Genomic DNA, 25935 nt, shown 5'->3' with positions numbered 1-25935 from the left:
CCTCAAAGCATGGAGTCTCCTAGAGAGATCCTAGCATATATTTCTGATTTCTCTCCTCTCACAGAATAAAAGCAGCTTTTTACCTAAAATCAATCCTCTGTGGACTCTGATTTTTTTTTTTTTTTTTCAGTTAACAGTTGGTATTCAACCTCTGCAAGCTCTTTGGTCACTTACCTTTTAAGTTTTGACAAAATCAGTGAACTTCCTTCTCAATGAGGAAAGAATACGTTTTCTCCCTAAAGGGTAATCACTGTACTTTCCTTTGACTGGGGAGAATATAAAGCTCCAGTCTACATATGGAGAGAAACCCTTACAAAACCATAAATAGGCTACCAGCTTCATAGCCTCAATCTATAAAAATCAAAGATGGACAAAAACCCACATGTGCTTAAGACTTCATAAGAATTGGCAACCATGCCAGTCTATAACGTCTGGGAACCTCTTAAGAACCATTTATCTGGCATATTTTGTGGCAGATTCTTGTTCAGATATTGGAGGTGATTGACTCTGAAGTCTCTTGCAACTCCTGAGATTCTACAGTCACAATTTGCTTCATATTCATTTGTAATGTGTACATATACTACATCAAAAGAGGTAATGTAAATTTATTTATCTTAGATGCTCCCATTATTAATCAGAGAAATGCAAATTAAGACAACTCTGAGATACCACTACACACCTGTCAGACTGGCTAGAATGCAGGGAAAAGATAATGCAAAACATTGGAGGGGATGTGGGAAAACTGGAACACCAATACACTGTTGGTGATATTGTGAATACATCCAGCCATTCTGGAGAGCACTTTGGAACTATGCTCAAAAAGTTATCAAACTGTGCATACCCTTTGATCCAGCAGTGTTACTACTGGACTTATATCCCAAAGAGATCTTAAAGGGAAAGAGAACTGTATGTGCCAGAAACTGAGTGGATGTCCATCAATTGGAGAATGGCTGAATAAATTGTGGTATATGAATGTTATGGAATATTATTGTTCTGTAAGAAATGATCAGATTATATACTTCAACACTAGGAAAATTCTGATGGATGTGGCCCTCTTCAACAATGAGATGAAACAAATTAGCTCCAATATAACAGTAATGAATTGAACTAACTACACCCAGCAAAAAACTCAGGGAAATGAGTGTGAACCATCACATAGAATACTCAAAACCTCTATTTTTGTCTGCCTGTATTTTGATTTCCTTCACAGGCTAATGGCATACTATTTCAAAGTTCGATTCTTTTTGTGTAGCAAAATGACTATATGGACATATATGCATATTGTATTTAACATATGCTTCAACATACTTAACATGTATTGGTCTACTTGCCATCTGGGGGAGAGGGTGAAAGGAGGGGAAAAATTGGAACAAAAGGTTTTGCAACTGTCAATGCTGAAAAATTACCCATGCATATTATCTTGTAAATAAAAAGCTGTAATAAAAAAACAAAAACAAAATTCATCTTAGCAGATGCTTATATATCACAGTCCAAACATTTTTCTTTTAAGTTTTATTGATTTTTGATTTTACATCAGCCATTTTGAGATGTCTTTTCCCCATCCTCCAGTGAGTTTCCCCATGTAACAAAGAAAAGCAGTTAAGTAAAACCAACACATGTTCTAACATTTTATGCAACATTTATAGTCACAGAACCCTCATCCAAGGAAAAGTCGAGAAAGGCATTTATGGCTTACTCAATTTCACTTTATAAGACCAAGTAATTTAAGCTGCTTATTTCTTATTTGATATATTTTTGTAGGGTAATCACATTTTGGTATTGTAACATCTCAATTTGAATGAAACCCTACATATTCTTATCTGCAATCATTTAGCCACTGCTCTGCTTAGCTGCCAATCTCTTGTCTCTCTCTTCAGCAATTGTAAGGCGGATACCCTTTCCTCGGGGAAGAGAGATCCAAGGCTTATTACCTTTGCCAATGACAAAAATGTTTGAGAGCCTAGTGGCAAAACTATTGCCATTGGCATCTTTTACATGGACAACATCAAAAGAGCCAGGATGCTTCTCCCTATTTGTGATCACACCAATTCGACCCAAGTTAGCCCCACCGGTCACCATACATAGGTTACCAGTATCAAACTTGATGAAATCAGTGATCTTGCCTGCTTCTAAATCAATCTGAACTGTATCATTCACTTTAATGAGAGGATCTGGATAACGGATAGTACGGGCATCATGGGTTACCAGATGAGGAATACCTTTTGTACCCACAAAGATCTTTCTCACTTTGCACAATTTATATTTAGCCTCCTCAGCAGTGATACGGTGAACAGCAAAGCGTCCCTTCGTATCATAAACCAGACGGAAATGTTCACCCGTCTTCTCAATGCTGATGACATCCATGAAGCCAGCAGGATACGTGATATCAGTGCGGACTTTGCCATCAATCTTGATGAAACGCTGCATGCAGATCTTCTTTACTTCATCTCCAGTCAGGGCATACTTGAGTCTGTTCCTCAGGAAGATGATGAGTGGGAGACACTCTCTCAGCTTGTGGGGACCTGTGGATGGTCTTGGAGCAAAAACTCCTGTCAACTTATCCAGCATCCAGTGCTTTGGAGCTGCTACACGCTTCAGATGCTTTTTGGGACCACGAGCCATGATTATACTATATCTGGAGAAAGGAATTAATTTCTTTAAATTCCCAGTTTTGCAAATGCATTTTAATGTACAGGAGGGTTCTAATAATTCTTTTTATTTCCTCTTTCCAGCTTACTCATTTTTGAAGTTTCATGCACCTCTCTAAATGACTATTTTACTCCCCATAGAGGACATTCAAACTTGCTCATACTTCTAACCTTCTTAGCTGAAAATTGGACCTCTTACTTAGAAAACTGAGGTCACTGGATATGAGCTCTCTTTCCCCTTTTCTCTATCTCAAAACCCCTTGTCATCATCCTTTTTCCCCATTATTTAATGAAAAAACAGGTCATCTAGCCAAGGCTAATCTTTCTATGTGCCCTTCAGTGATTTATTTCCTTCTTCAGATCACCAATTTTAATCATCTACTTTCTAGTCCTTCTAACCCTATCTGCTGATTCCTTCAATGAAGCTGTCAAATACACCCATGTTTCTACATTTTTATAAAAGCTTCAGCTAGATAGTCTTGGAATCAGAAGAATTTGAGTTCAAATCCAGTCTCAGCCACTTTTTTGACCCTGGGCAAGTCACTTAACCAACTTCCTCAACCAAAATTTTGGTTTCACTAGATCCTATCCCTCTCCCCCCCAAAGAGACCTTTTCTCCTCCATTCCCACCCACATTCGAGAAAAAGCTCACAATGGTTTCTAACGTCACTTAACTGAAAGCAAGCACCCTGTCCCAAGATATCCGTGATAGATGGGGTTTCTCACTTTTCAGCCTTCCTGACCTTTTAGCAGCAGTTGACACTGCTGTGTGTTTGCTCCTGAACTTTCTTTTCACACTTCTCTGGGTTGGGTTTAATTAATATCTTTATGCAGTTAATTCAGGTCTACTTAACCAGCAAACTTTACATAATAACCTCTAAACAAAGACACATTTTAAACGAACGAAGAATCCTCCTAATTCCAGGCCCAGTAACCCATCCGCTCCATCACCTATCTGTCCCTTTGAAAGGCCACACAAAGGCTCGTTATCATTACTGAAATTACTTTATTCTACCTTCTTCACTTTGGTCATTAGCTCATTTCACTGCCCTACCCATGTTCTAGTGGCTTATTTAAATCCTTCACAAGCTCCAAGTCCCTTCTCATTACCCTCCTCCTTTCTCCTCCGCTGGCCTTCTAGAAGCCGGCCCGTCACTCCCTCCCACCTTTCCCTTCGGTGACTGGCAGTCCGGCCCGTTCTCACTCACTCCCCCCTTTCAGAATTCCCACTTTCTTCCAGGGCTCTGGGCTACTACAAAAGCCGCCTCCCACTGACTGTCTTAAAGCGTATTTTACATTTACTCCACGTATATCCGGGCTTTAAAATGCCACGCGGATTCTGGGGCTGGGCGTAAGACTGCTCCGCCAGCCGGACTTTTTTTTTAAGAATTGGGTCCTTTCGGAGTTTTGTCTCTGCGGCAGAGGCCCAGAATAGTAACTGACAGAGAGCGCTTACTGTGTCGCGTACGTAAGATTGTGGAAGCCAAAGCCCGGGAGGGAGAATAAGTTCACGAGTTACCAATACGCTACAGCCCGGACAGGAGAAGGAAAGGACTTCGGTAACTATTTGAACTTACTTGAGAGAGAATGGGAGGTTTACGCGACCGTCGGTTCAGGGGCTCCGTCTCATAAGCTGTGTGTGTTTGGCCACGTCACTTTACCCCTCTGGGTCCCTTTACCTATAAAAAGGAGGCCTGGGTTTAGTCCGTCTACTCACAATGCCCCTCACCCCACCCCACCCCACCCCCGTCCCCGTCCCCGTCTCCGGGCTGAGGGCTGTTCGGGGCTAGACCACCACCCTGCCTGAGGAGCGAAGAACAACCATCCCTGGCGGCTGAGGGAGGCATGAACCTGCATTCTAGGTGGGCTTCCCGGCACCCCAACGCCCCCCATTTCCATTTCCAACGAACCCTCTCCCAGACTCACTGGAAAGACGACCAGCCGGTCCCAGGGCCGCGCGGCAAGAGATCACGTGTCCCCAGAAACGGCGTTCCCAGGGATCGTAGCGGGGCTCTGGGGCGGGCGTAGAGAGAGGATAAACCAATAGGAAGGAGATTCGAAGATGACTCAGACATGCAACCAATAGCCTCGGGAAAAGGGCGGAGAATTAGAAGGAAGTTAGAGGGAGTTCCACATCCTGTTTAAACCCCGTGGGACGGTTAACGGCTATTGAGAGCGTGGTCTAAAACTGCGCTTGCGCCGGGGTGGTTGGCTCCACCCTAACGGCGACTGGGTTCAAGAAGGCAGGTTGTTACTCACTGGACAGAGCCGCTGGGAACTGGTGAGAAATGCTCTCGGAAAAGGTCTGGGTCGGGCAGAGACGTGTGCGGTGGCGGCTTCAGAACAAAGCCCCCCGAGACTGGCCTGGGACCAGAAACCTCCTTGTTAAATAGACTCGCCCCGCGGGGAAAGAGCGGCCGCGGCGCCGCCGGAAGGATGCTGGGCTGGAGCTCCGGGGGCTTGATTTGTTGTAGGGGTAGGGTGTTTCAGGTGAGGGGAGGGATGACCCCGGCCGTGGGATTGTGTATTTGTGTGTGTGTGACCCGTGCCAAATTGTAGTGTAACTGGTCAAGTCTCGGAGGAGTCGGTCGGTCCTCGGGCCTCTAAGGTGATGCGCTCGGACTGGTTTGTGAGGCTCCGCCCGGCCCTTCCAAGGGTTTGATTCCGGTGCCTCTAACTCGGGCTCTGCTGCCGCGGCTAAGGCCGGGGGAGGAGACACCGCGGCCCTCCCGTCTCCTCCCGTTATTCGTACGGCCTTAAGCCGGCGGCTCTATCCCCGCCGTTAGCCCCTGGTGACTACTTGCTGTATCTGACAGGGAAGCGCTTTGAACAAACAGCCCCGAGCAGTGCCAGCCAGGGCCTCGGTCCTTGGGCCAGTTATCTTTTGGAGCTGAGGCTGAGGCGGCAGGTAGCGGGGAAAGTGAGAAGTCTCCGGGGTCTCAGCGGTTTCACGCCCTACTGGCAGCACTCCCCATAACAAAGGAAGAGACCTTTGGGGTTTTATTGTCTAAGATGCGTGTTAAAGGCCCGGAGAGAAAACATGTTGCCTCCCGCACCCACCTATTTTGTAAGTAGCAGGTGCTTAGTAAATGTGGAATTGAAGTAAACCTTCTGCCTGCAAGATAAAGCTAGGGTAACATGTGAAACGGAACCAAGCTTTAACCGACATTCTTTAAGGGACATTTTCCTCTCCCAAAGGAAGAGACTCTTGGAACTATAAAAACTAACAGGATTTGCCTCTTAATGTTCTAGTTATTCAGCCAATAAACATGTTTAATATTTGCTGTGTGCCAGGCACTTTGCAAAGTACTGAAGTACCCAAATAAAGGCAAAAGGGATCTTAATCCTCTTAAAGTCCTAGAGGACTACAGGCTATATTCAGCTCTTCAAATGACCCCACAAGTTTGCTCCAACTCACAACCTCCCTGACATTTTGTTTCTGCTCACTCTTTCCCAAATAGCTTTGTATAGTTTACTGACACCAAAAAGATTACCTGTCAGTCAACATTTATTAAGCACTTAATATGTGCCAGGAAGGTTTTTTTTTGTTTCTAACTCGTAAATCAAAGGAAATGATTTTGAGGTGTTAAAATAACATTTTACATAATGGTAGTTTGCTATGGGAATTATGTTGTTGAAAGTGAAAGAGGAATCTAGAAGACCTATGCTAAAACCTAGTAATACACCTGTGACCCTGGCCAAGGCGCCCCCCCTCTCTTCATTTATAAGTGTCCGCCTCACTAAGCTGGTGAGTCTCAAATAAATGACTATTTAAAGTGCTTCGCAACATTAAACCGAAGTGCTCTGTACATGTCAGCTGTTATTCTAATAGAATTAGAAAACAAGACTTTCTTTGTAATACTGGCTCTTAACGTAACTTGCCTAACATAGTAGGAGCCTGATAAATACTTGCTTGTTGACTGAGTGAACAAGCACGGTATGGAGGAAAACCGTGGAATCAAGAGACCAATGTTCATGATCAATCTCTACAACTTGCTTCCTCTATATAACTAATGGGAAAGACTTTTATTTTTCTGGCCTTCAGTTACTTCATCTTCAAAATGGAGATAAGAATATCTTTCCTTAGAATTTGTTGTAAACGAGGGTGTTTTTTTGTCAGATTTTTTTTTGGGGGGGGGTGAGAGGGTGGCAGCATGGTATGGAAAATTAGTATGCCAACTACCAGTCTTCCCAGAAATTCTTTTTTTTTTTTTTTTTTTTTTTTTAGGCTGGGATTAAGTGATTTGCCCAGGGTCACACAGCTAGGAAGTGTTTAAGTGTCTGAGAGCAGATTTGAACTCGGGTCCTCCAGACCCGACTGGTGCTCTATCCACTGTGCCACCTAGCTGCCCCCTTTTCCCAGAAATTCTTAACAAAAAGTTCTTCCTAAGTTATGTTCTCAGGTTTATCTAACACTGGGTTTTTGAGTTCCATTATATGTTTATCCCTTGTCTGCTATAAGCAATACCAAATGGTTTTGACAACTGATGCTTTATGAAACAGAGGTCTAGAATTCCTATAAGAAAAATGTAATAGTCTTTGCTTTGAGAACCATAAAGTGTTAAACATTAGTTTTTTTGCTTTTAGGATCATAGTTTAGTAGCTGAGAAAAATTAGGTCCCTGTAGTAGGTACCTCACAGAGGTAGCAATAGTCAGTTGGTTGTTGTCCTTCATTTTTGAAGAGAAATCACATCACTGTTAGTCAAGTTATAGTGTGGCTGATCAGCACGGTTAAGCTCAGAATGCTCAACCCCAGGTCCCAGACAAATAATCTATATGAATATTTGGAGTGTCTTCTCCAACTCTGCACATGTTGCATTTTGTGGGGGGGAGGGCTAATTTAGTTCTGCTTTGCTCATAGAACACAGTACCTTCTCTGACGAGGGCACACTATGGGAAGTCCTGTGCCAGTGTTTCCCCTTGTCATACAATCCTGAAATTTGTGAGATCTTCAGTGTCCTTGTGACTCTTTCTCTGACTCTTGTGAGCACTTGCCCTGTGTGAATTCTCCATAAAATAATCTTTTTGGCAAGCATACATTTGATATTTGAACAACGTGGCCACCCCAACAGAATTGCACTCTGCAATAGAGTTGGGATGCTTGGAAGGTCTTCAGGCTTCTTCAGAACTAAGACAATTCAAATGGAAGCAATGAACTCATGAACATTTGTTAATAGTTGACATTTACATAGTCTTGTTCAATTATGTCTGACTTCATGATCCCATTTGGGGTTTTCTTGGCAAAGATACTAGAGTGCTTGCCATGTCCTCCAGCTCATTTTACAGATGAGGAACTGAGGTAAACAGTATTAAGTGACTTAAGATCACACAAGCAAGTAAGTGAGGCCAGATTTGAAGTCAGGAAAGAAGAATCTTCTTATTTTCTACTTTAAGGATCTGGAAACTGTTTCACAAGTGACAATGATTTATCCAAATGATTATACAGCTAGTTAGTGACAGTGTGATTCAAACCTAGTTCTTGTTACTGAAAAATCATGGTCCTTTTCACTAACCTAGGACAGAAAACCTTAAGTATTGTGATTTGCATAGGTAGAAAAGGTGCCTATACTGAGGTAAGCTGATCAGATACTTAACTTGTAGTGGCTTCTTGCTGTCTTTGTCTCTTGCTTGCCTTCTCCTTTATGTTCAATTTGTAGTTTGTGTGGTTTGAACATGAAGCAGAACTTGCCCTTTTCTAACCTATGACAGCATTGAGTATTGTCATGATTTACCACAATCTAATAGATGGAATTTAATGCCATAAGAAATTAAGAATGGGAGTTACATAATCATGAAGCTACTCCTGTAGTAAGCTTGTGTGCCGAACCAGCCTAATCAACAAGCTTACTGTGGCTTATTATGCTTAAACAAAAAAAAAAAAAAAAGATTAGCAACTGGCCTGAACATATGTTGATCCCTTATAGCAAATTTGTGGAAGGATTTAAACAAGAATTACACAGTATAAGAAGCTATGAGCAGATTATAATCATATTCTACAGAAGTTTTGCCATAGAAAATGTTAGAAATTTCCTCAAACTTTTATGTCAGTTTGATATAGGTAGAGTGCTTTTCTCACAACTCTAAATAATTCAGGTATTATTATCCATGTTTTAGAAATAAAAAAAAAACATGCAACCTAAAAACACAGCTAAAAGTCATCAGTGCCAGGACTTCGCTGTGATCATTCTTTTTTTTTTTTGAAAATCTTGCTTCAAATGTCTTATCCATCCCCAAATCCACTTTCTTTAGGTGGTAACCTTTCCTCTACTTTCACTAGAAAAACCAAGCCTATCTATCAATATCTCCCTTCCTTCAGACCTTTTAATCCATTCCCTGCTTCTTCAGTCTTTATAGAAGTAGCCCTTCCTATTGTCAAAAGCTAACATTTCGATTTGTGCATTTGACCACATCTTCTGGATTATAACCATATCAATCAATTCCCCTCTTCCAGTCAGTCAGTTAGATGAAGCAGTGGATAAAGCACTGGGCCCGGAGTCAGGAAAACTTGAACACAAATCCAGCCTCACACTATGTACCATTGGAAGTCACTTAATGTTCATTTGCCTCAGTTTTCCCAAGTGTAAAATAGGCAGAATAACACCTTTTCAGGTTTGTTGGGAGGATCAAATGTAATATTATTGGTAAAGTATCTATTACAGTGCCTGGCACATAGTATGTGTCATATGAGTGCTAATTAATTTCCCTATCTGTAGACAGCAAAGAAAAGGTAAACATACTCAGATCCTCATCTACCCTTAAACAGGGACTGTACATTGCTACCTCCTATTTCTCTTCCCTCTTCCATTGATAAAAGTTCTAGTTATATGTCTTTAGTTACCTCTATTTCTAATACCCTGGCTTCTGAAAGTGATCTAATAGGTGCTGATGACTTAATAAGTGAGACTTCATTTTCTTGACCTCAAAATAGCTTTTAACATTATTCTCCCTTTTTTTCCCTCAAGATATTCTTCACATCCTTGGCTTTTATGACATGTCTCCTGGTTTTCCTTCTGTCTGACCATTCCTTCCAGTCTTTGCTAAAGCACTAACTTCTTCCTAAACCTTAAGTGCCAGTGTTGACAAAACTTGATCCTCACCCTTCTCTCTTGTGACTCTGGACTGTTTCACAGACTTTTTTTTTGGGGGGGGGGGGCCTATTCAAATAACTTCCAAATCATTATATCATTATATTGTGCTAGGTTGTGTGTGTGTGTGTGTGTGTGTGTGTGTGTGTGTGTGTGTGTGTGTGTGTGTGTGTGTGAACAACCCATCCTTGTCTCAAACTAAATAACATTCAGAATTGAAATTATTACTTATACTCAAATGCATTTTGATCTCATTCTATCTGACACAGATTGCAATCCATCAGAACTTCCCTATTCTTGTCAATTTCCTCTTAATAATGTGAGAACACTATTGAAGAACACAGGATATCTGATAAGTCACCTCATACACTATAGCCCACCTTACTTTTTGCTCACATATTTCTTAGTAATTGTTTTATTAATGTGTTGGAGCTTATTTGCACCTGCCTTGCTTTCTGAGTTAGATACTTAGGTTGCATGACTTGGAGACATAGTCATACTACTGGTAAGTATATTGGTATTAAAAACAGAGGCCTTTATTTGGGGGGAAGAGTTTAAGGCCAATAAAAGAACTTTGCAATTTCCCAAAGACAATCTAGCAACCATAAAATTGACAGAAAAACATGGAGAATACAAGATTCTATTGTGTTGTTTGTTTCCTGATTTTTCTACAATTTGGTTAACTGGAACACTAACTTAAAAGCTCTCAATATCTCTTGTGCACCTCAAAATGAAGTTAGAATAGAGAATCTTATTTTACCTTTTGAATTAATAACAGGTAAAGCAAAAAGCAGCCAAATGTTTTTTGTTTTCATGAAGGAGATAACGGGTCACAAAGGGTTCAAATTTGTGAGGGATTTGCTAAAGGGTTTGTGTGCTGCAAGTGTTAGATATGGAAGTGGTTAATTGTGGAATTGAGTGAATCATACTGATTCTACCTTGTAACTCAGTTCTGGATTTGTGCTGTTCCTTTTCTATTTTATCATGAGTCTAGTCCATTGTCTGTCTTGTGAAAAAACTTTATTCAGTTGTGGCAAGTAGAAGAAAATCTTATTGCATTGTTTGAACTAGCCCTTTGTAGATGAGAAACTAAATGACTTCTACCTTAATAAGGACCTGGGTGTTATACCTGACCAGTAATCCAATCAGATTGATGCAAGAAGTTTTTCCACATTTGTACATCTCAAGCAACTTTTCTTGAAAATTGGCCTAGTCTGCTAACCTTAACCTAACAGTAAAAAATACTCTGCCATGAAGTTTGAGAATGATTGCTATAGAGCAGGGTGTGGGGATCTGGATTTAGATTTGGAAAAGGGGGGGAAGATCCATATTTACTTTAAAACCTCTAATTGAAATTTATTATTTATTTTCTTTGATTAGAATAAAATATTTGTAACATGCTTTGCAAATCTTAAAGTATAAATGCTATTATTTTTAGCAATTGATTACTTTTAACTACAAAAGAAAAAAAAAGGTTAACCCTTGCTGTGTCGGGTAAATTCTTTCAGTTGTTCCTCTTTGGTGTTGATTGAATGCATCTTCCCCAATTAGACTGTAAGCTCCTTGAGGGCAGGAACTGTCTTTCATAATTGTATCCCCAGTGTTTGGCACAGTGCTTAGCTTATACTAGGTGCTTAATAAATGTTTATTGACTAAATCTGGGGCCCTGAGTAAAATTCATGATCAATTAATTAATCCATCTGTAAGCATTTTATTAAGCATCTCCTCTGCTTCCCTGGGAATACAAATTAAAAAGAATCTGGCAATCCCTATTTTCAAACAAACCCGAATTCTAAGGGAGGGGAAGGGATGCATGAGTGAATGTGTGTGTGTGTGTATATATATATATAAAATATATAGAATAAACAGAGTAGAGGGGGAAAGCACTAACAGTTGGGAAGATTAAGAAAGGTTTCAGTGAGGTGTTACTGGAGTTGTGTCTTAAAGAAAAAAAGGCAGAGATGAGAAAAAAGTTTATTGCAGGTAGTGAAGGTGGCCAGCACGAGTCATAAAAATGGGAAACGAAGTAACATGAGGAAGTTAGAAGGCCACTTTGGCTAGATTGCAGAGCACAGGAGGGGAGCAATGTGCAGTGAGGTAAGAGAGGTTGTTGCAGCCCTACTGTTTGATCTTAGTAGAAATAAAGAACCGTTGGGAGTTTATTAAATGTGGGAGTGACAAATCTATACACCAAAGGAAATGACTTTGGCATCTATGTAGATAGACTGGAGCAATGTGGCAATTAATGAGAGCCTGAACTAAGGTGTGAATAAAGAAAGAAGCACAGGTTCAAGTTAGTAGAAGTTCAAGGAGTAGAAGTGGCATGATTGAGCAACAACTTGGATGGTGGTGGGTGAGGGAGAAAGGAAGACTACTGACTAGAAGACTGATGGCAATTTCAGCAAAAATTGACTATTGATAATGCATTTTTTTCTAAAAAAGAAATTTTGTTCTGGGCATAATTGAGATGGCTCTGGGACACCCAATTCAGTGGTCCAAAAGACCTTTGATGAAGCTCAGGAGATTGGAGATGAAATAGCAAAAACATGAAAGAGAATTATCAGCATTATAAAAATCCAGAAGAGAGAATGTGATCTCAACAATTTGTCAAATGCTGCTTTGAAATTAAGCTTAATGAGGACTAAGATAAAACCATCTGATTGGACAATTTAAGTTATCATTGGTAACTTTGAAGAGAGCAGTTTAAGTTGTCATATGTTGCAAGCCAGACTACAAAGGATTGAATGTGAGAGAGGAAATGAACTGGGAAAGATAAAGGGAAGATAGAGACCTAGGTAAAATTGGATAATATGAGTTTATAGTGTACCCAGTTTGCTTTGCAGTCTGTTTGGTAACACTTGAGAAATGGAGAAAAATGGTGGGAGTAATCCAAATCTAGAATTTGGAAAAGGACTGGCAATACTAAAACAGCAAGCTGTTAAGGGTTGATGGCAATGTGGCATTCATTCACTCAGGCATGTAAGTTACAAGATAATGATTTGAAAGGGAATTCAGAGCAAGGATAATGGCTATAGAGAAAATGCCAAAGGGTAAAGGGATCATCGGTCACAGTTGAGAGCAAATAGGTTTAGGAGGGGCTAAGACAAAGTCACAGTAATGTCAGATTTTGATAAAAGAAGCTTATTTACCATCCTTAAAGAGTTTGACGAAAGCATCAACATGCACAATGAAATCCCTAGTACAAGGACCTAAGTTGAGGGAGGGAAAATTGATCTGAATACTGAACTTGAAAATCTGAGGCTTCAGACACATCAGCCACCATGCTTTGAATAAAATGGAAAACGGTGATACAGTGAAGTTACCTTTAAAGTTATACCTTAACCATTCACCTAGGAAAGTGAAGTATACCAAAAATGTTGAAGGAATGCATTCATATAAATAACATAAAAGACATCACACACAGGTACATCTTTATGTATTTGTGTGTCTTTGAAAGTCTTAAATAAGTTGAGCCTAGAATTGAATAAAAGAATAGGCTAAATTGTTTTGATCATTTCTTTTAGTTATCACCTATTCCTTACGAATTTCATCTCCCCTAAGCTTCCTGTCATCTAGATTCATAATCTTTTTGCCTCTTTTTCTCCCACAGCCTCCTCCTTTATGCAATCAATTGCCAAATCCTCATTGTCCAAACCTTTTTTTCATTAACAAGTCAGACCCTTATCTTGTTTCCTAATTAATCATTTTCACGTCAGACCTTTGTCTTTCCAAACCGTTTTCCACATAATTGTAAAGATTACAGTCACATAATTTCCATGTCATGATGCTGCTTATAAACTTTTAGTAGATTCCTATTGCCTTTCACTCCCAAAATTTAAGAATTTTCAGAATCTAGTTCCAATCCATCTTTTTAACCTTATTTCACTTTTTGTACTCTTCATTCCACTAAGAGGAACACTTAGATAATCAATGAAAAATGTAAACAGTAGGATTGACTCCCCCCCCCCCTTTAATTCAAGTTTCTTTAATGAATGTGAAAACAAAGGCACAAATGTCTAGGTGTGGGAAATATTTCCATTTATACTGCCGACTCATCCCTGTTCCCAGTTGGTTCAAGTTGTTGTGCTTTCATCAACCACTAACTTCATATTTGGAACATAGTAAGTTCAGTTTAAAAACATAACATTTTGATTTTGTTTTTAACCTAAAGCTTTATGGAAAACCAGCAGATAAAATTGAGAACATACTCTTAAAAAAAAAAAAAGTTTGTGTACTCTAGCTCTTCAACAAAAATTTCATTTTGGTTAGTCTTTAAACTGATTTGCTCTCCTTCATTTTTCATTGTGTTTGCTAAGACCATGTAGTATTTTTAATTCCTAGTAACACAGATCTTCTTGGTTAGTTTTTCTGAGGTGTTTTCTTCTGCAATATCACTGTGGTCCCTTTTGATTTTTCTTTCCTCCTCTTGGCATTCTTGTGGTGGTTTAATTCGTCCCCTTCTAACAAAGTGCTGGATCCGAGACTCTAAGCCTTCACATCTAGGACGATCCAATAATGGCTTATAGGTTCGTGTTTTCACTCCCTCTACAAAGGCACTGATCTGCTTCTGGACAGAAGGTGTGGCATCTTTCCACTGGACCACTTCATTTTTTTTTGATCCTACAGTGCACAATTAGCAATTACATGAACATAATGAAACCTCTAGTCTAGTAATCATCTCTTCCCCCCCTCCCCCTATAGTTTCAGGTTTTTCTAACCTACCTGATCCAAGGGATATGGCAGCAGTATCAAGTCCTTGAAGCATGCTGTATAGCGTGTGAGTTTTAACTGCATAATTAGCCCACAGTTGCTGCAGATGTGTAACATTAAACTCCTGAACTTCCCGGTCATAGATCCATTTGATGTTCTCAAATTTACAATCATATAGAACTAAAGGAAATTCCACTGCCATGCTGCAAAGAGAAAAGATTTTTTCCTCAGCTTTTTATAAATGTTAATATTAAGAGTCTGCTAAAAGATAGAATATTTTCATGGATGCTATTGAACGATATCAATGAATTAAATTTGTTCCTTGTCCTTGAAGTGGTTTATAATTAAAATAGAAATAAACCCTTTTTTAGATATTTGGATTTGACCTATATTAATAGAAAATTCCAGTATTGATCCAAGTTATATAAAAATGAATTAACACCACAAAAGCTAATTTCTTTTAAACTAGTTTAAAACAAACACACTCATACCCAAGGCATCTGTTAATTGAAAACTGACTATAAAAGTGGGACACAATGGGGAGTTCTATGTAGTAAAGTTCAATCCTAGACCATTGGTTTGCTCTCAAAATAAGGGATAACAATTAGGAAGTACACCTAAGAAAATGTATTAAAAGTGGCATAGTAGTACAATATAAATGAAACTCATTGAAGAAAAACAAGTAAAATGATAAATTAATGCTTGCTTCCAGATCCACCTGAATAAATAATACACCCTCATACCATTAATCTAGAAGTTAAAAACTTAGGAGTATTTATTTGGAGGAAAATGTCTATTTAAGGTGCTTGGCCCAAATGTATGTTTGGGAACCGTTAAATGTAAGAAACTAATAAAGAGAACAGAATATCCAAGTAAAAATTATTGGAATTTTCCATTACCTGTACTGTGGTTTTTGGGGATTTTTCTCTATGTTCAGAAGTTCATCAATGATCTCTGGTTTCTCCATTCTCTGGCCAATCAGAAAAAGAATGGCCATCATACAGCGTACCTGATGGTAAAGAAAAGCCTGCCCAATCACTTCAAATTGACACAGTTGGAATGGTTGTTGCTGTTGAAATTTCTCCCCTGGGTCCCGCAAGGCCACTAGCTGTACATTAGCAGACAGGATAGTCCTTTGGAAATTTATCACGCCATTGGCCACATCCATTTTACATAAGTTCCGGAAATCATGAGTACCAACATATTTTTGAGCAGCATTATTCATGGTTTCAATATCTAGATCAGCACAAGGGAAAAAATAGCGATAAGTCCGTTCAAGGCAGCTGAACCGGGCACTAAAACTGGGTTCTACAGGGGCCCAAGCCAGCACCCGGATGTCTGGAGGGAGGACCCGATTGAGAATATGGGTATAGCGAATCTCTTCAACAGTGTCATTAATATTATCTTTCAAACTTTGATCTTCTGGCTTCTTGCTCCCTAGAAGTTGGGAGCGAAGATTAAGGGAAATCACCTATAAAATTAGGAAAAGATCATTTTACATTTACAATAAACCTAACTCCACAGCACACATACCCAACACCCTGGCATCTTACAAAGATTAGAAAATACTACCCACCTGTCCAAAGGCACTAACTCCTTTGTCTGTTCGCCCACATCGGTGGTAGTTGGATGTCTGTCTGCTTTCTACTAGCCGCGTCTTGGTTAGTGCCTCAAACAGTTTCTCTTCAATGGTGTTGTTTGTGTTTCCTTGACTGGCAAAACCCTGATATCCCCAGCCCAAATAAGCTATCCTTAGAGCTACATGTCTTTGGCCATATGCACTGAAGTTAAAAGCACGCTCATGCTGTTTCTTTGGTTTCCCAACATCAGTGGAACTTTGTCTTCTGATGTTTGGGCTTTTTTTGTTAGCCTGTTCCTGTTGTAGCCTCTGTACCTCTTTCTCCAGTTCTTGTATTCTCTTCAGAAGTGTCTCAGTCTGATTTGTGTCTCTGTTTCCTTCCATTGTATGACTCCGAAATGTAAAAAAATATATAGTTTGTCTCTGCCTATAATAAGAATTTAGAAATGAAGCACTTCATATGGGGATTACTCTAGTGATTACATCATAAGTTATAGTCATGCTTTCAAATACATCCTTAGATATCATTATCTTCTATATTTTGAAGAACCCTGTCCTTTGCCAGTGTACATGAATCCAAGAAGTTAACAATTATGAAGTAATTAGCCACTTGTTGACTATTTCAGAGATTGTATTTCATCCTAAACTCTGCTTTCTGAACCTTTCTATTGGACAGGGGAAGGAAAAGAAGAAACAAAAACTCAAGGGAAAGCCATTATTACCTGTATTTGCAAATTTGTTTAGAAATAGCTAAAATGATGTTTGGAAGTTCTCTCAATTTTGTCCACCTATTTAATTTATCTGGATTTTTAAAAACGGGTCATTAAAAACATATTCTTGATTTTTTAAAATTCCACTTACTAAAAATGCCTATTTAGTCATTAGACGTTTTAAGATTCTACTAATAAAATCTCGCTACTTATATTACCTTTTTCCCTTACTGAGATGTTTTCACTTACCAATGTTTCAGATGAAGATTTCTGAGTGCCTTGATCCACATCTTTTCTCAAGTATCCAGCTCCATCTTCAAGGTGATAAAATAAAAGGCTAAACTGATTGAAAGAACTTATCGATGGTTATATTCCACATTGGAAGCAAAGCTCAGAAACAATTAAGAAACTCATCTTAAGTAATTTCAATGGCAGAAAAAAGGTAATTTTTAAGTTTTCTAAAACACTGTCTTCCATGTCAAGTATTAATACTTACTTGATTAATAACCTCTACAAAAGTCAATTCAATCCTCTACTTTTGAATTTCTTCCTCAAAAATAACATTCAAATGAAAATAAGACAATAGGGATGGCTAATTAGGGGAAGACACGGAACCTCTATCATTAATAATATCTATCATCATAGCATCAGGGTGGTGGCAACACAATTTGGGCTTTTGGACTTAGAACTTCTTCAGTAGTGTTGTAAGATAAGATAAGCAGATTGGGTAAGAAATTATCTTTGTGCATAATAACAGCAGTAGTGTTATGATCAACTGTGAAAACAGACTTGGCTACTTTAATCAGTATAATGATCCAAAACAGTTTACAAAGGACTCATGATGAAAAATACTATCAGTCTCAAAAGAGAACTAATGAATTGTTAAGTGCAAATTGAATATACTGCTTTTCAGTTTATTTTTCTTGCTTTTTTTTTTTTTGTCAACATGGCTAAATATAGAAATCTGTTTTGCATAACTAAAGACAAAAGTGACCATAAAAAGCTAAAATAAAAAAGTTCATGCTTAATCTTTCACATAAAATTTTAATATTTTTCCCTAAACTCTGAATCTTGAGATTGTCATGTTACTTATTCTTTTGAAAAATATAATGTCTATGTATGCATATATTGTATTTAATTTATGCTTTAATATATGTAACATGTATTGGTCAACCTGCCATCTGGGGGAGGGAGGGGGAGGGGTAAGGAGGGGAAAAATTGGAACAAAAGGCTTGGCAATTGTCAGTGCTATAAAATCACCCATGCATATATCTTGCAAATAAAAATAAATAAAAAGAAAATAAAATACAATGTCTAAGTAAATAGTAAGGACTGTTTAAAATTACTTTTACAACTTTAAACATTTTTATATGAGGAAAATTATTAGGCTCTGAGTATCATTTCTTATTCTTTACCCATTCATCCTTTGTAACAATTGTTGATAGGGTGACAAAGCATCATTGTTTAGGTAGAAAAGTGATTAAAAAGTATGTTGGGAATAAATGAAAAATCAAATGTAGATAAATCAGGAACTAAGTTTGAAAAATAATAGCAATGAAACACATCTAGCACTGTATGAATTATAAGGTCAAAAAGGTAGAAAGTAAAGCTGGTATTGTATGAGAGAAGAGTGTGAAAGTGGACAAATAACCCCCCAAAATTTATTCTGAATATCTTAATACTGCAGATATTCACATCTACTATAAATGTGTAAATTGTTGATTTGTCAGAAGTTCAAAATATTGAGAATGCTCACTTCCAAAGTATTAGACATGACTACTATAAATGTTTTGTCAGAAAGAGAAAACTGACTAATTAGTGAATATGGCATATTAACATAAGAGCTGCCTTAACTTCTTCATTTTCTTTTACAGAAATGCCTACAACATAGAAGCAGCAATGGAGAAACTCATGGGACCTAATAAGCAAAAATGGGCCACTATGGATCCAGAAGAACGTATGGCAGCCGCTGCTATAGCCTTTACCCAGATCTGTGCAGGGCAGGGTGAGGGAGATAACATAAGAGAAGCCAGGTCAAACCAGTATGATCCCTATACTAAAGCTTCAGTGACCCTGGGCAAGGCACGCGCCCTACCTATGTATCTGCGCTGTGCACAAGAAGATCTTACAGTTTCGGACATTGGTTCAGACACCTCCCAAACAGTCCGGAAGCCAGTAATGAAGAGGAAAGTGCTTCGTAGGAAGCCAGATGGTGAAGTACTAGTTACGGATGAGTCTGTTATAAGTGATTCAGGGTCTAGTATAGAAAATGACATGGAGCTCTGGGACTTGAGGCAAAGACTAATGAACTTACAGCCCTGCCAGGAAGAAAATGAAACTGAGGCTGAAGGTATGAATAGCTCAGAAAAGTTGTACCCACAACATTCCTACCATGACATTTCTCGGGAAGAAGAAGAAATCATTTGCTTCCTACAAAGAGAAGCAATGGAATCTCCAGTTTATGAACAAGATCTGATTGTTTCGAACCGACCTAAGTCATTCATCCTCCCAAAACTGGATCAGCTAGGCCGAAACAGGGGAAAGATAGACAGAGTAGCCCGGTACTTTGAGTACAAAAGAGATTGGGATTCAATGAGGTTACCTGGGGAGGATCAAAGAAAAGACCTTCGTTGGGGTGTTCGAGAGCAGATGATCTATCGGTCAGAGCCCCAATCCAAGCCTCAGCACATATATGTCCCCAACAACTACTTAGTCCCAACCATGAAGAAAAGATCTGCCTTACGTTGGGGTGTGCGCTGTGACCTAGCAAATGGTATCATGCCCCGGAAGCTCCCTTCTCCTGTTTCTCCTTCTTAGTTCTTTACTGTCTAGTTTTCTACTAGATCCTTCAGGATAATCTGTGACTACCTAGTTTGTTAACCTTTTCCATAAAGAGAAACAACTGACTTTAAAAAGGCGAACAGTTTAAGGAAGGACTTCATCCATTACTGGCTTTTTTCTTTCCATTCCAAACAGTGTCAGATGCCAAGTAACTTCCAAATTGCCATTCACAAACCCAGCACTCTTAAGACAAATCATGCCAGAGAAAGAACCAAGCTTGTAGTCTTTTTGTCGCATTTGATGATAAGCACTACTTGTATTCTGTGCCTTTTTCCCATTTGGCCAAACTGAATTGTTGTGTGATTTTATTAGTCAATTGTCACTCTTGATTTTTATAGCTGCTGGGATTTAAAACCTGTCTTAATAAAAATATTTTAGAAATGAATAAACTTGCCCATATCTCTACCAGGTACTTCCTAATATAGCAAGATTATCTTGAATTATAACTCCCAATTAATAGAATTCTGTTTCTGCCTACATTCCCCAGCAACCAGCTCCCTTTCCTCCAGATTCTACAAGAGCTGAGGGAATGAAGGTAGGGAACAAGAATACAAGACCTGCCCTTCCCACAATAGCTCCTGAATAAAGGAAAATAGAGTAAGTCAAAGATCAGATTTCCTATTGCTAAAGGAAAGCTATTAATATATCCAGTCATTGAGAGCTTCCTAAAAGCAGCTTTTTATAATGTACTGTGTTGCAGGTCAGAACTCCAAGGATTCCTTGCACAGAATAGACACTTAATAAATGTATGTTGAATTTAATTTGTTAAATCAAAGAGTGTAATTTATCAATTTGGTCATTTCAGGACTGACTAAATCTATGTAACCCTATTGATTCCTGTGGCCAACGCATATATTATAAAACAAATTGTACTTCATTAAAATTTCAGAATATTTTTGTATAATTTTGACTACAAATTGTGGCATAAGCAACTAATTGCTCTTCCCATTTAGCTACTTAAATAGTAACTCTTTAACCTTAATTTCTTTGGGGGTAAGGAATAGGGAAGGGAAGAAAATGAAAATCCTCATGTAAGCATGTGAAGCCAGAAGTACTTTAAATCGTCCCTTATACCCTTTTTTTTTTTTAAACCAATAGCATTTTGCTTTAAGCTGTTATATAAGCCTAGGCTCAGGGATTGTCCAAATCTTTTACTAGCATTCTTTTCTCTCATGAGTCTCCCCACTGATATTGTGGCCACTTGTGTTAACATGGTTTGTAATTTTACTATAGGAACTGTTCAAAGGACGAGTTTTAAAATAAAAACCTAAAATTCACAATCTAGTTTGCATTTGAATCAATTACATCTAGAAACTTTAATGCCAGCTAAATTTCCCCTTCTCCACAAGATTTTAAAATTAAAAATCATTTCTCCCAGAGCAATATGCACCTTGGCGTTTTGCATTCTTACTACTAGCCAAGTTTTTTGAAATTCTATTTCAAAATCTTTAGTCAGACCTCGGGCTTTTGGTTCAGTGGTTTCACAGTAACAATTCACGGGTAATAATCGGTTTTCCAGAGAATTTTGAAGACTTAGAATTAACAGTATTCATTTGCCTGGCTGTAATAGGACAAAAGTCCTAAAAGAAATTTTAAGAGCTACAGCTTATAAGTAGCTCATAATGCATACAAGCCTCCTTCCCTCATCAAGGTGTCCAGGAACCACCCGGACGGACGTTTTAGGTGAAAAGAACTCCGTAGGAAGGACCCTGCTCCCCAAAGCTGGGAGCTTTCAGGGGCATGCACCTACCGTACACAGGGTTACAGCCGCCCGTCTACTGTACTTCTGGCAGGGAGAGCTGAGGCTAACATGTGAGGGCAGCGCGGGGTGGTCTTCCCAGCCCCAATTCCCTCTACTCCCAAGAACTAGGAAACTAGTGATAAAAGACACATGCTCAAGAGCTGGCCGTAACACACTTACCTTGTAGCAGCGAAAGCCTCCAGGAAGTACTCTGGTCGACAGGAAGTGATTTCAAGGCTTCCGCACGTGGCGTTCTCAGGTCTTGACGGGAAATGTAGTTCGAAGAACCATAGCGGTTGGGCTGAGGGGAGGAGCCTTTACCTTACGTTTTTTCCCAGCCTAGGACGCATATCTCCCTATCTCCGCCCAATTCCACTCCAGAGATAGCCGCATAAGAAAAAATTCTTGCTATTTTAGGAGGTTCTTTTAAGGGTACATTTACAAATTCCTGCTATAAATTTTAAGACCGAGAGGTATTTGTACATAGTAAATGGGGGAAATTCTACCTTTCCAAGATAAGGACAATGAACTATCGGTGTTAAAATCAGAGTAGGGACAGTGAAGAAGACTTGTGACCGATAAGTAGGGAGATTTCAGCACCCTGGAGAGATCATGTCCAAGTTCCCACTAAGGGCCCAGACATCAAGATTTCAAAACCACAGATAAAAGAACTTAATGGATTACAAAACACTATTACAAAAGTGAACCTCTACTACCCACTCTCCTTCAAAGAGAGGAATCTGCCTTAGGTGATGGCTTCTGCCTTTGATTTGAAAATATCTGCAATTCAACTAAATAAAAGATGAACATACTAATATAGAAACTGAGCCAAGGAGATTGTTAAAATTCAAAATCGACTTAATTCCGGAAAATAATCTAGCAGAAACTAGGCATAGGATAATATCTCACAGCGTCTACTAAGATAAGCTCAAATAGGTGCATAATCCAGGCATTAAAAATAATATAAAAAAGAATGGATCAGAGAAGAAATTACCTGTCATTTTGACAGGTCATATGTGTCATATTGACATACATGTCAACCAAACAAGAGACAGGTTTATGGGAAGTAAAATGATTAATTTTGAGTACACAAATGAAAAAAAATTACACACAACCAATGCAGCTAATTTAGAAGAAAAGCAGGAAACAGGATGGGGGGTTAAAAGTTTCTCTGCTAAAGATCTCATTTCTAAAATATAGAGGGAACAGCTTTAAATTTACTAGAATATGTCATTCTCCCATTGACAAATGATCAAAGGATATAAATAAACCGTTTTCAAAAAAAACATCAATAGTTACATGAAAGAATAAGAAGTGTTAATTAAAACTACCTTACAAATTGGTTAAGATAAAAAACAAGAAAAATGAAACATGTTGGGGAAGTGAAAAAATAGGTATGTTAATGCATTCTTTAAAAAAAATTTTTTATTAATTTTATAATTATAATTTTTTTGACAGTACATATGCATGGGTAATTTTTTTTTACAACATTATCCCTTGTATTCATTTTTCCAAATTTTCCCCTCCCTCCCTCCACTCCCTCCCTTAGATGACAGGCAATCCCATACATTTTACATGTGTTACAGTAAAACCTAGATACAATATATGTGTGTAAAACCAAATTTCTTGTTGCACATTAAGTATTAGATTCCGAAGGTATAAGTAACCTGGGTAGAAAGACAGTAGTGCTAACAATTTACATTCACTTCCCAGTGTTCCTTCTCTGGCTGTAGTTGTCTCTGTCCATCATTGATCAACTGGAAGTGAGTTGGATCTTCTTTATGTTGAAAATTTCCACTTCCATCAGAATACATCCTCATACAGTATTGTTGTTGAAGTGTACAGTAATCTTCTGGTTCTGCTCATTTCACTCAGCATCAGTTGATGTAAGTCTCTCCAAACCTCTCTGTATTCATCCTGCTGCTCATTTCTTACAGAGCAATAATATTCCATAACATTCATACACCATAATTTACCCAACCATTCTCCAATTGATGGACATCCATTCATCTTCCAGTTTCTAGCCACTACGAAAAGGGCTGCCACAAACATTTTGGCACATACAGGTCCCTTTCCCTTCTTTAGTATTTCTTTGGGATATAATCCCTGTAGTATCACTGGTGGATCAAAGGGTATGCACAGTTTGATAACTTTTTGGGCATAGTTCCAAATTGCTCTCCAGAATGGTTGGATTCTTTTACAACTCCACCAACAATGCATCAGTGTCCCAGTTTTCCCACATTCCCTCCAACATTCATCATTATCTTTTCCTGTCATCTTAGCCAATCTGACAGGTGTGTAGTGTTATCTCAGAGTTGTCTTAATTTGTATTTTTCTGATCAATAGTGATTTGGGACACTTTCATATGAGTGGAAAGTTTCAATTTCATCCTCTGAAAATTTTCTGTTCATATCCTTTGACCATTTATCAACTGGAGAATGGTTTGATTTCTTATAAATTAGAGTCAGTTGTCTATATATTTTGGAAATGAGGCCTTTATCAGAACCTTTAACTGTAAAAAATATTTTCCCAATTTGTTACTTCCTTTCTAATCTTGTTTGAATAGTTTTGTTTGTACAAAAGCTTTTTAGTTTGATGTAATCAAAATCTTCTATTTTGTGATCAATAATGATCTCTAGTTCTCCTTTGGTCATAAATTCCTTCCTCCTCCACAAATCTGAGTGGAGTTGTTAACTAGTCCAATTATTCTGGAAATAAATTTTGAATTATTCACAAAAGGCTATTAAACATTGCATATCCTTTGAACCCAGAAATACTGCTACTAAGGCTATATCCCAGAGATCAAAGAAAGAGAAACGGACCCTATATGTACAAAAATATCTATTTTTGTGATGACAAAGAAGTGGAAACTGAGAAATTATCCATGGCTGAACATATTATGGTATTCAAATGTGAGAGAATACTATGCTGTAAGAAATGATTAAAGAAGTAGTCTCAGAAAAGCCTGTGAAGAACTTATGCAAAGTGAAATGAGCAGAACCAAAGCTATGTAAGTAGTAACAGCAATGTTGTAAAGATAATCAACCATAGATCTAAAAGATTTGTAATGAAACATGTTATACACCTCTAGATAGATGTATGGATAGAACTGATGGAAATGCAAACTGAAGAATATTTTTTCTGCTTTTTAAAAATATAGCGAATGCAAAAATTCATTTTGTAGCATTTTACATATATATATATATATATGCAAATGTAGTAGGTTTTGTTTTTCTTTTTTTTTTTTTTCCTTCAGTGAGGAAGGTAGTAGGAAGAAGCAAAGAATTTGGAAGTAAAAAAATTATGTTTATGTGCTATTTTTAAAAATTGCATTTCCCTCTGCAACCAGCTTCTTTTTTTAATTTAATTTTTGTAGGTTGTCTTTTTTTTTTTACTTTTTAAAAAATTTATTAGTTTTTGAGATTTACTTTTGTAAAATTTTTGTTTTCATTTTTTTCTCCCTTCTTCCCCTTATCACTCCTCAAGACAGTAATCTGATATAGATTATACATGTATGTACAATTATATTGAATGTATTTCCATATTAGCTATGTTGTGAAAGAAGAATCAGAACAAAAGAAAAAACACGAGAAAGAAAAAATAACCAAAAAAGTGAAAATAGTATACTTTAATCTGCATTCAGACTCCATTATTCTTTCTCTAGCTCTTTTGGAATTGTCTTGGATCACTGTATTGTTTGTTGCTGTTACTGTGTATTGTTATCTTGGTCCTGCTCATTTCATTCAATATCAGTTCATATAAGTCTCTCCAGGTTTTTCTGAAATCTATTTGCTTATCATTTCTTATAGAACAGGAATATTCCATCACCTGTTCAGCCATTCCCCAATTGATGGACATCTCCACAACTTCCAATTCTTTGCCACAACAAAAAGAGGTCCTATAATATGGGTCCTTTTCCTTTTTTATGATCTCTTTGGGATACAGAACTAGAAGAAGTATGGCTGGGTCAAAGGGTATGCACAGTTTTATAGTCCTTTGGTCATAATTCCAAATTGCTCTCCAAAATGTGCAAGGATCACCTTAATCCTTTTAAATTCCATCCTCTTTTCATACAGAGCATACTTTGTTACCCTTCTTTCTCTAAGCTCCTTACTGGTTGTTTGCATTGTATGCAGAAATTTGGCTGATAGTCTGAAGTGTATATGTGAGTGCTAATAACCCATTTAGTCATAGATCAAGGTCATCATCTGGTTCTAGGTTTGGTTTTGGAGAAAGTTTTCTTTAGAGCAAAATCTATCACATTTCCTCAACCTGTAATGCTTAGTGCCCAATCTTGTTACTAACACCTCTGAGACTTTATTTTTACATAAAAATGTAGAAATCGGACTATATTAGGCTTTCTTAACCTTTTCTTGTGTCGTGGATCCCTTAGGCAATGTGATGAGACATATGGACTTCTCAGAATCATGTTTTGAAAATCCATAAAATAAAATACATATGATTCCAAAAGAAAGGTTATTATTTTTTTTAAAAATGCAAATTCAAGGTCTCTGGTGAAGTGTCTGGTCTACCTACCGTCCAAAGTCCAACCCTAAAAGCTTAAGAGACGACCGAGACCCACAGGTGAATCCTCCCAACCCACGTGTGGCGTCGCGCATG

The 25935-nt window shown here is 38.2% G+C and overlaps 3 protein-coding genes across 6 annotated transcripts; 1 reads left to right on the top strand and 2 right to left on the bottom strand.

The window, feature by feature from the left end:
• Positions 1 to 1497: 1497 nt before the first annotated feature.
• Positions 1498 to 4766, bottom strand: LOC141563169 (small ribosomal subunit protein eS4). The gene is made up of 3 exons (XM_074303870.1): positions 4575 to 4766; positions 4226 to 4327; positions 1498 to 2635 (listed from the first exon to the last, which is right to left on the bottom strand). The coding sequence occupies exon 3, from the start codon at positions 2620 to 2622 to the stop codon at positions 1831 to 1833; it is 792 nt and encodes a 263-aa protein (XP_074159971.1). The 5' UTR covers positions 2623 to 2635; positions 4226 to 4327; positions 4575 to 4766; the 3' UTR covers positions 1498 to 1830.
• HYLS1 (HYLS1 centriolar and ciliogenesis associated) lies at positions 4360 to 19963 on the top strand. Of its 2 annotated transcripts, none has more exons than XM_074303869.1 (3): positions 4360 to 4510; positions 16994 to 17175; positions 18608 to 19963. In XM_074303869.1, exons 2-3 carry the CDS (start codon positions 17162 to 17164, stop codon positions 19548 to 19550), a joined length of 957 nt encoding a protein of 318 aa, XP_074159970.1. In that variant the 5' UTR covers positions 4360 to 4510; positions 16994 to 17161; the 3' UTR covers positions 19551 to 19963. The 2 variants fall into 2 exon arrangements, with proteins under 2 accessions (XP_074159970.1, XP_074159969.1); XM_074303868.1 differs by lacking the exon at positions 4360 to 4510 and adding an exon at positions 4792 to 4929.
• PUS3 (pseudouridine synthase 3) lies at positions 13696 to 21540 on the bottom strand. Of its 3 annotated transcripts, none has more exons than XM_074303864.1 (6): positions 21496 to 21540; positions 16983 to 17047; positions 16021 to 16450; positions 15344 to 15915; positions 14457 to 14647; positions 13696 to 14354 (listed from the first exon to the last, which is right to left on the bottom strand). In XM_074303864.1, the coding sequence occupies exons 2-6, from the start codon at positions 17021 to 17023 to the stop codon at positions 14065 to 14067; spliced, it is 1524 nt and encodes a 507-aa protein (XP_074159965.1). In that variant the 5' UTR covers positions 17024 to 17047; positions 21496 to 21540; the 3' UTR covers positions 13696 to 14064. The 3 variants fall into 3 exon arrangements, with proteins under 3 accessions (XP_074159965.1, XP_074159968.1, XP_074159967.1); XM_074303867.1 differs by lacking the exon at positions 21496 to 21540 and adding an exon at positions 21325 to 21477 and having other exon boundaries at positions 15344 to 15680; positions 16339 to 16450; positions 16983 to 17075; XM_074303866.1 differs by lacking the exon at positions 21496 to 21540 and adding an exon at positions 21325 to 21461.
• Positions 21541 to 25935: the final 4395 nt, after the last annotated feature.

The sequence above is a fragment of the Sminthopsis crassicaudata genome, chromosome 3 (genome assembly GCF_048593235.1).
Source record: "Sminthopsis crassicaudata isolate SCR6 chromosome 3, ASM4859323v1, whole genome shotgun sequence".
NCBI lineage: Eukaryota > Metazoa > Chordata > Mammalia > Dasyuromorphia > Dasyuridae > Sminthopsis > Sminthopsis crassicaudata.
The sequence above is the reverse complement of the archived record's forward strand: the minus strand, read 5'-3'. Positions and strand labels throughout refer to the sequence as shown.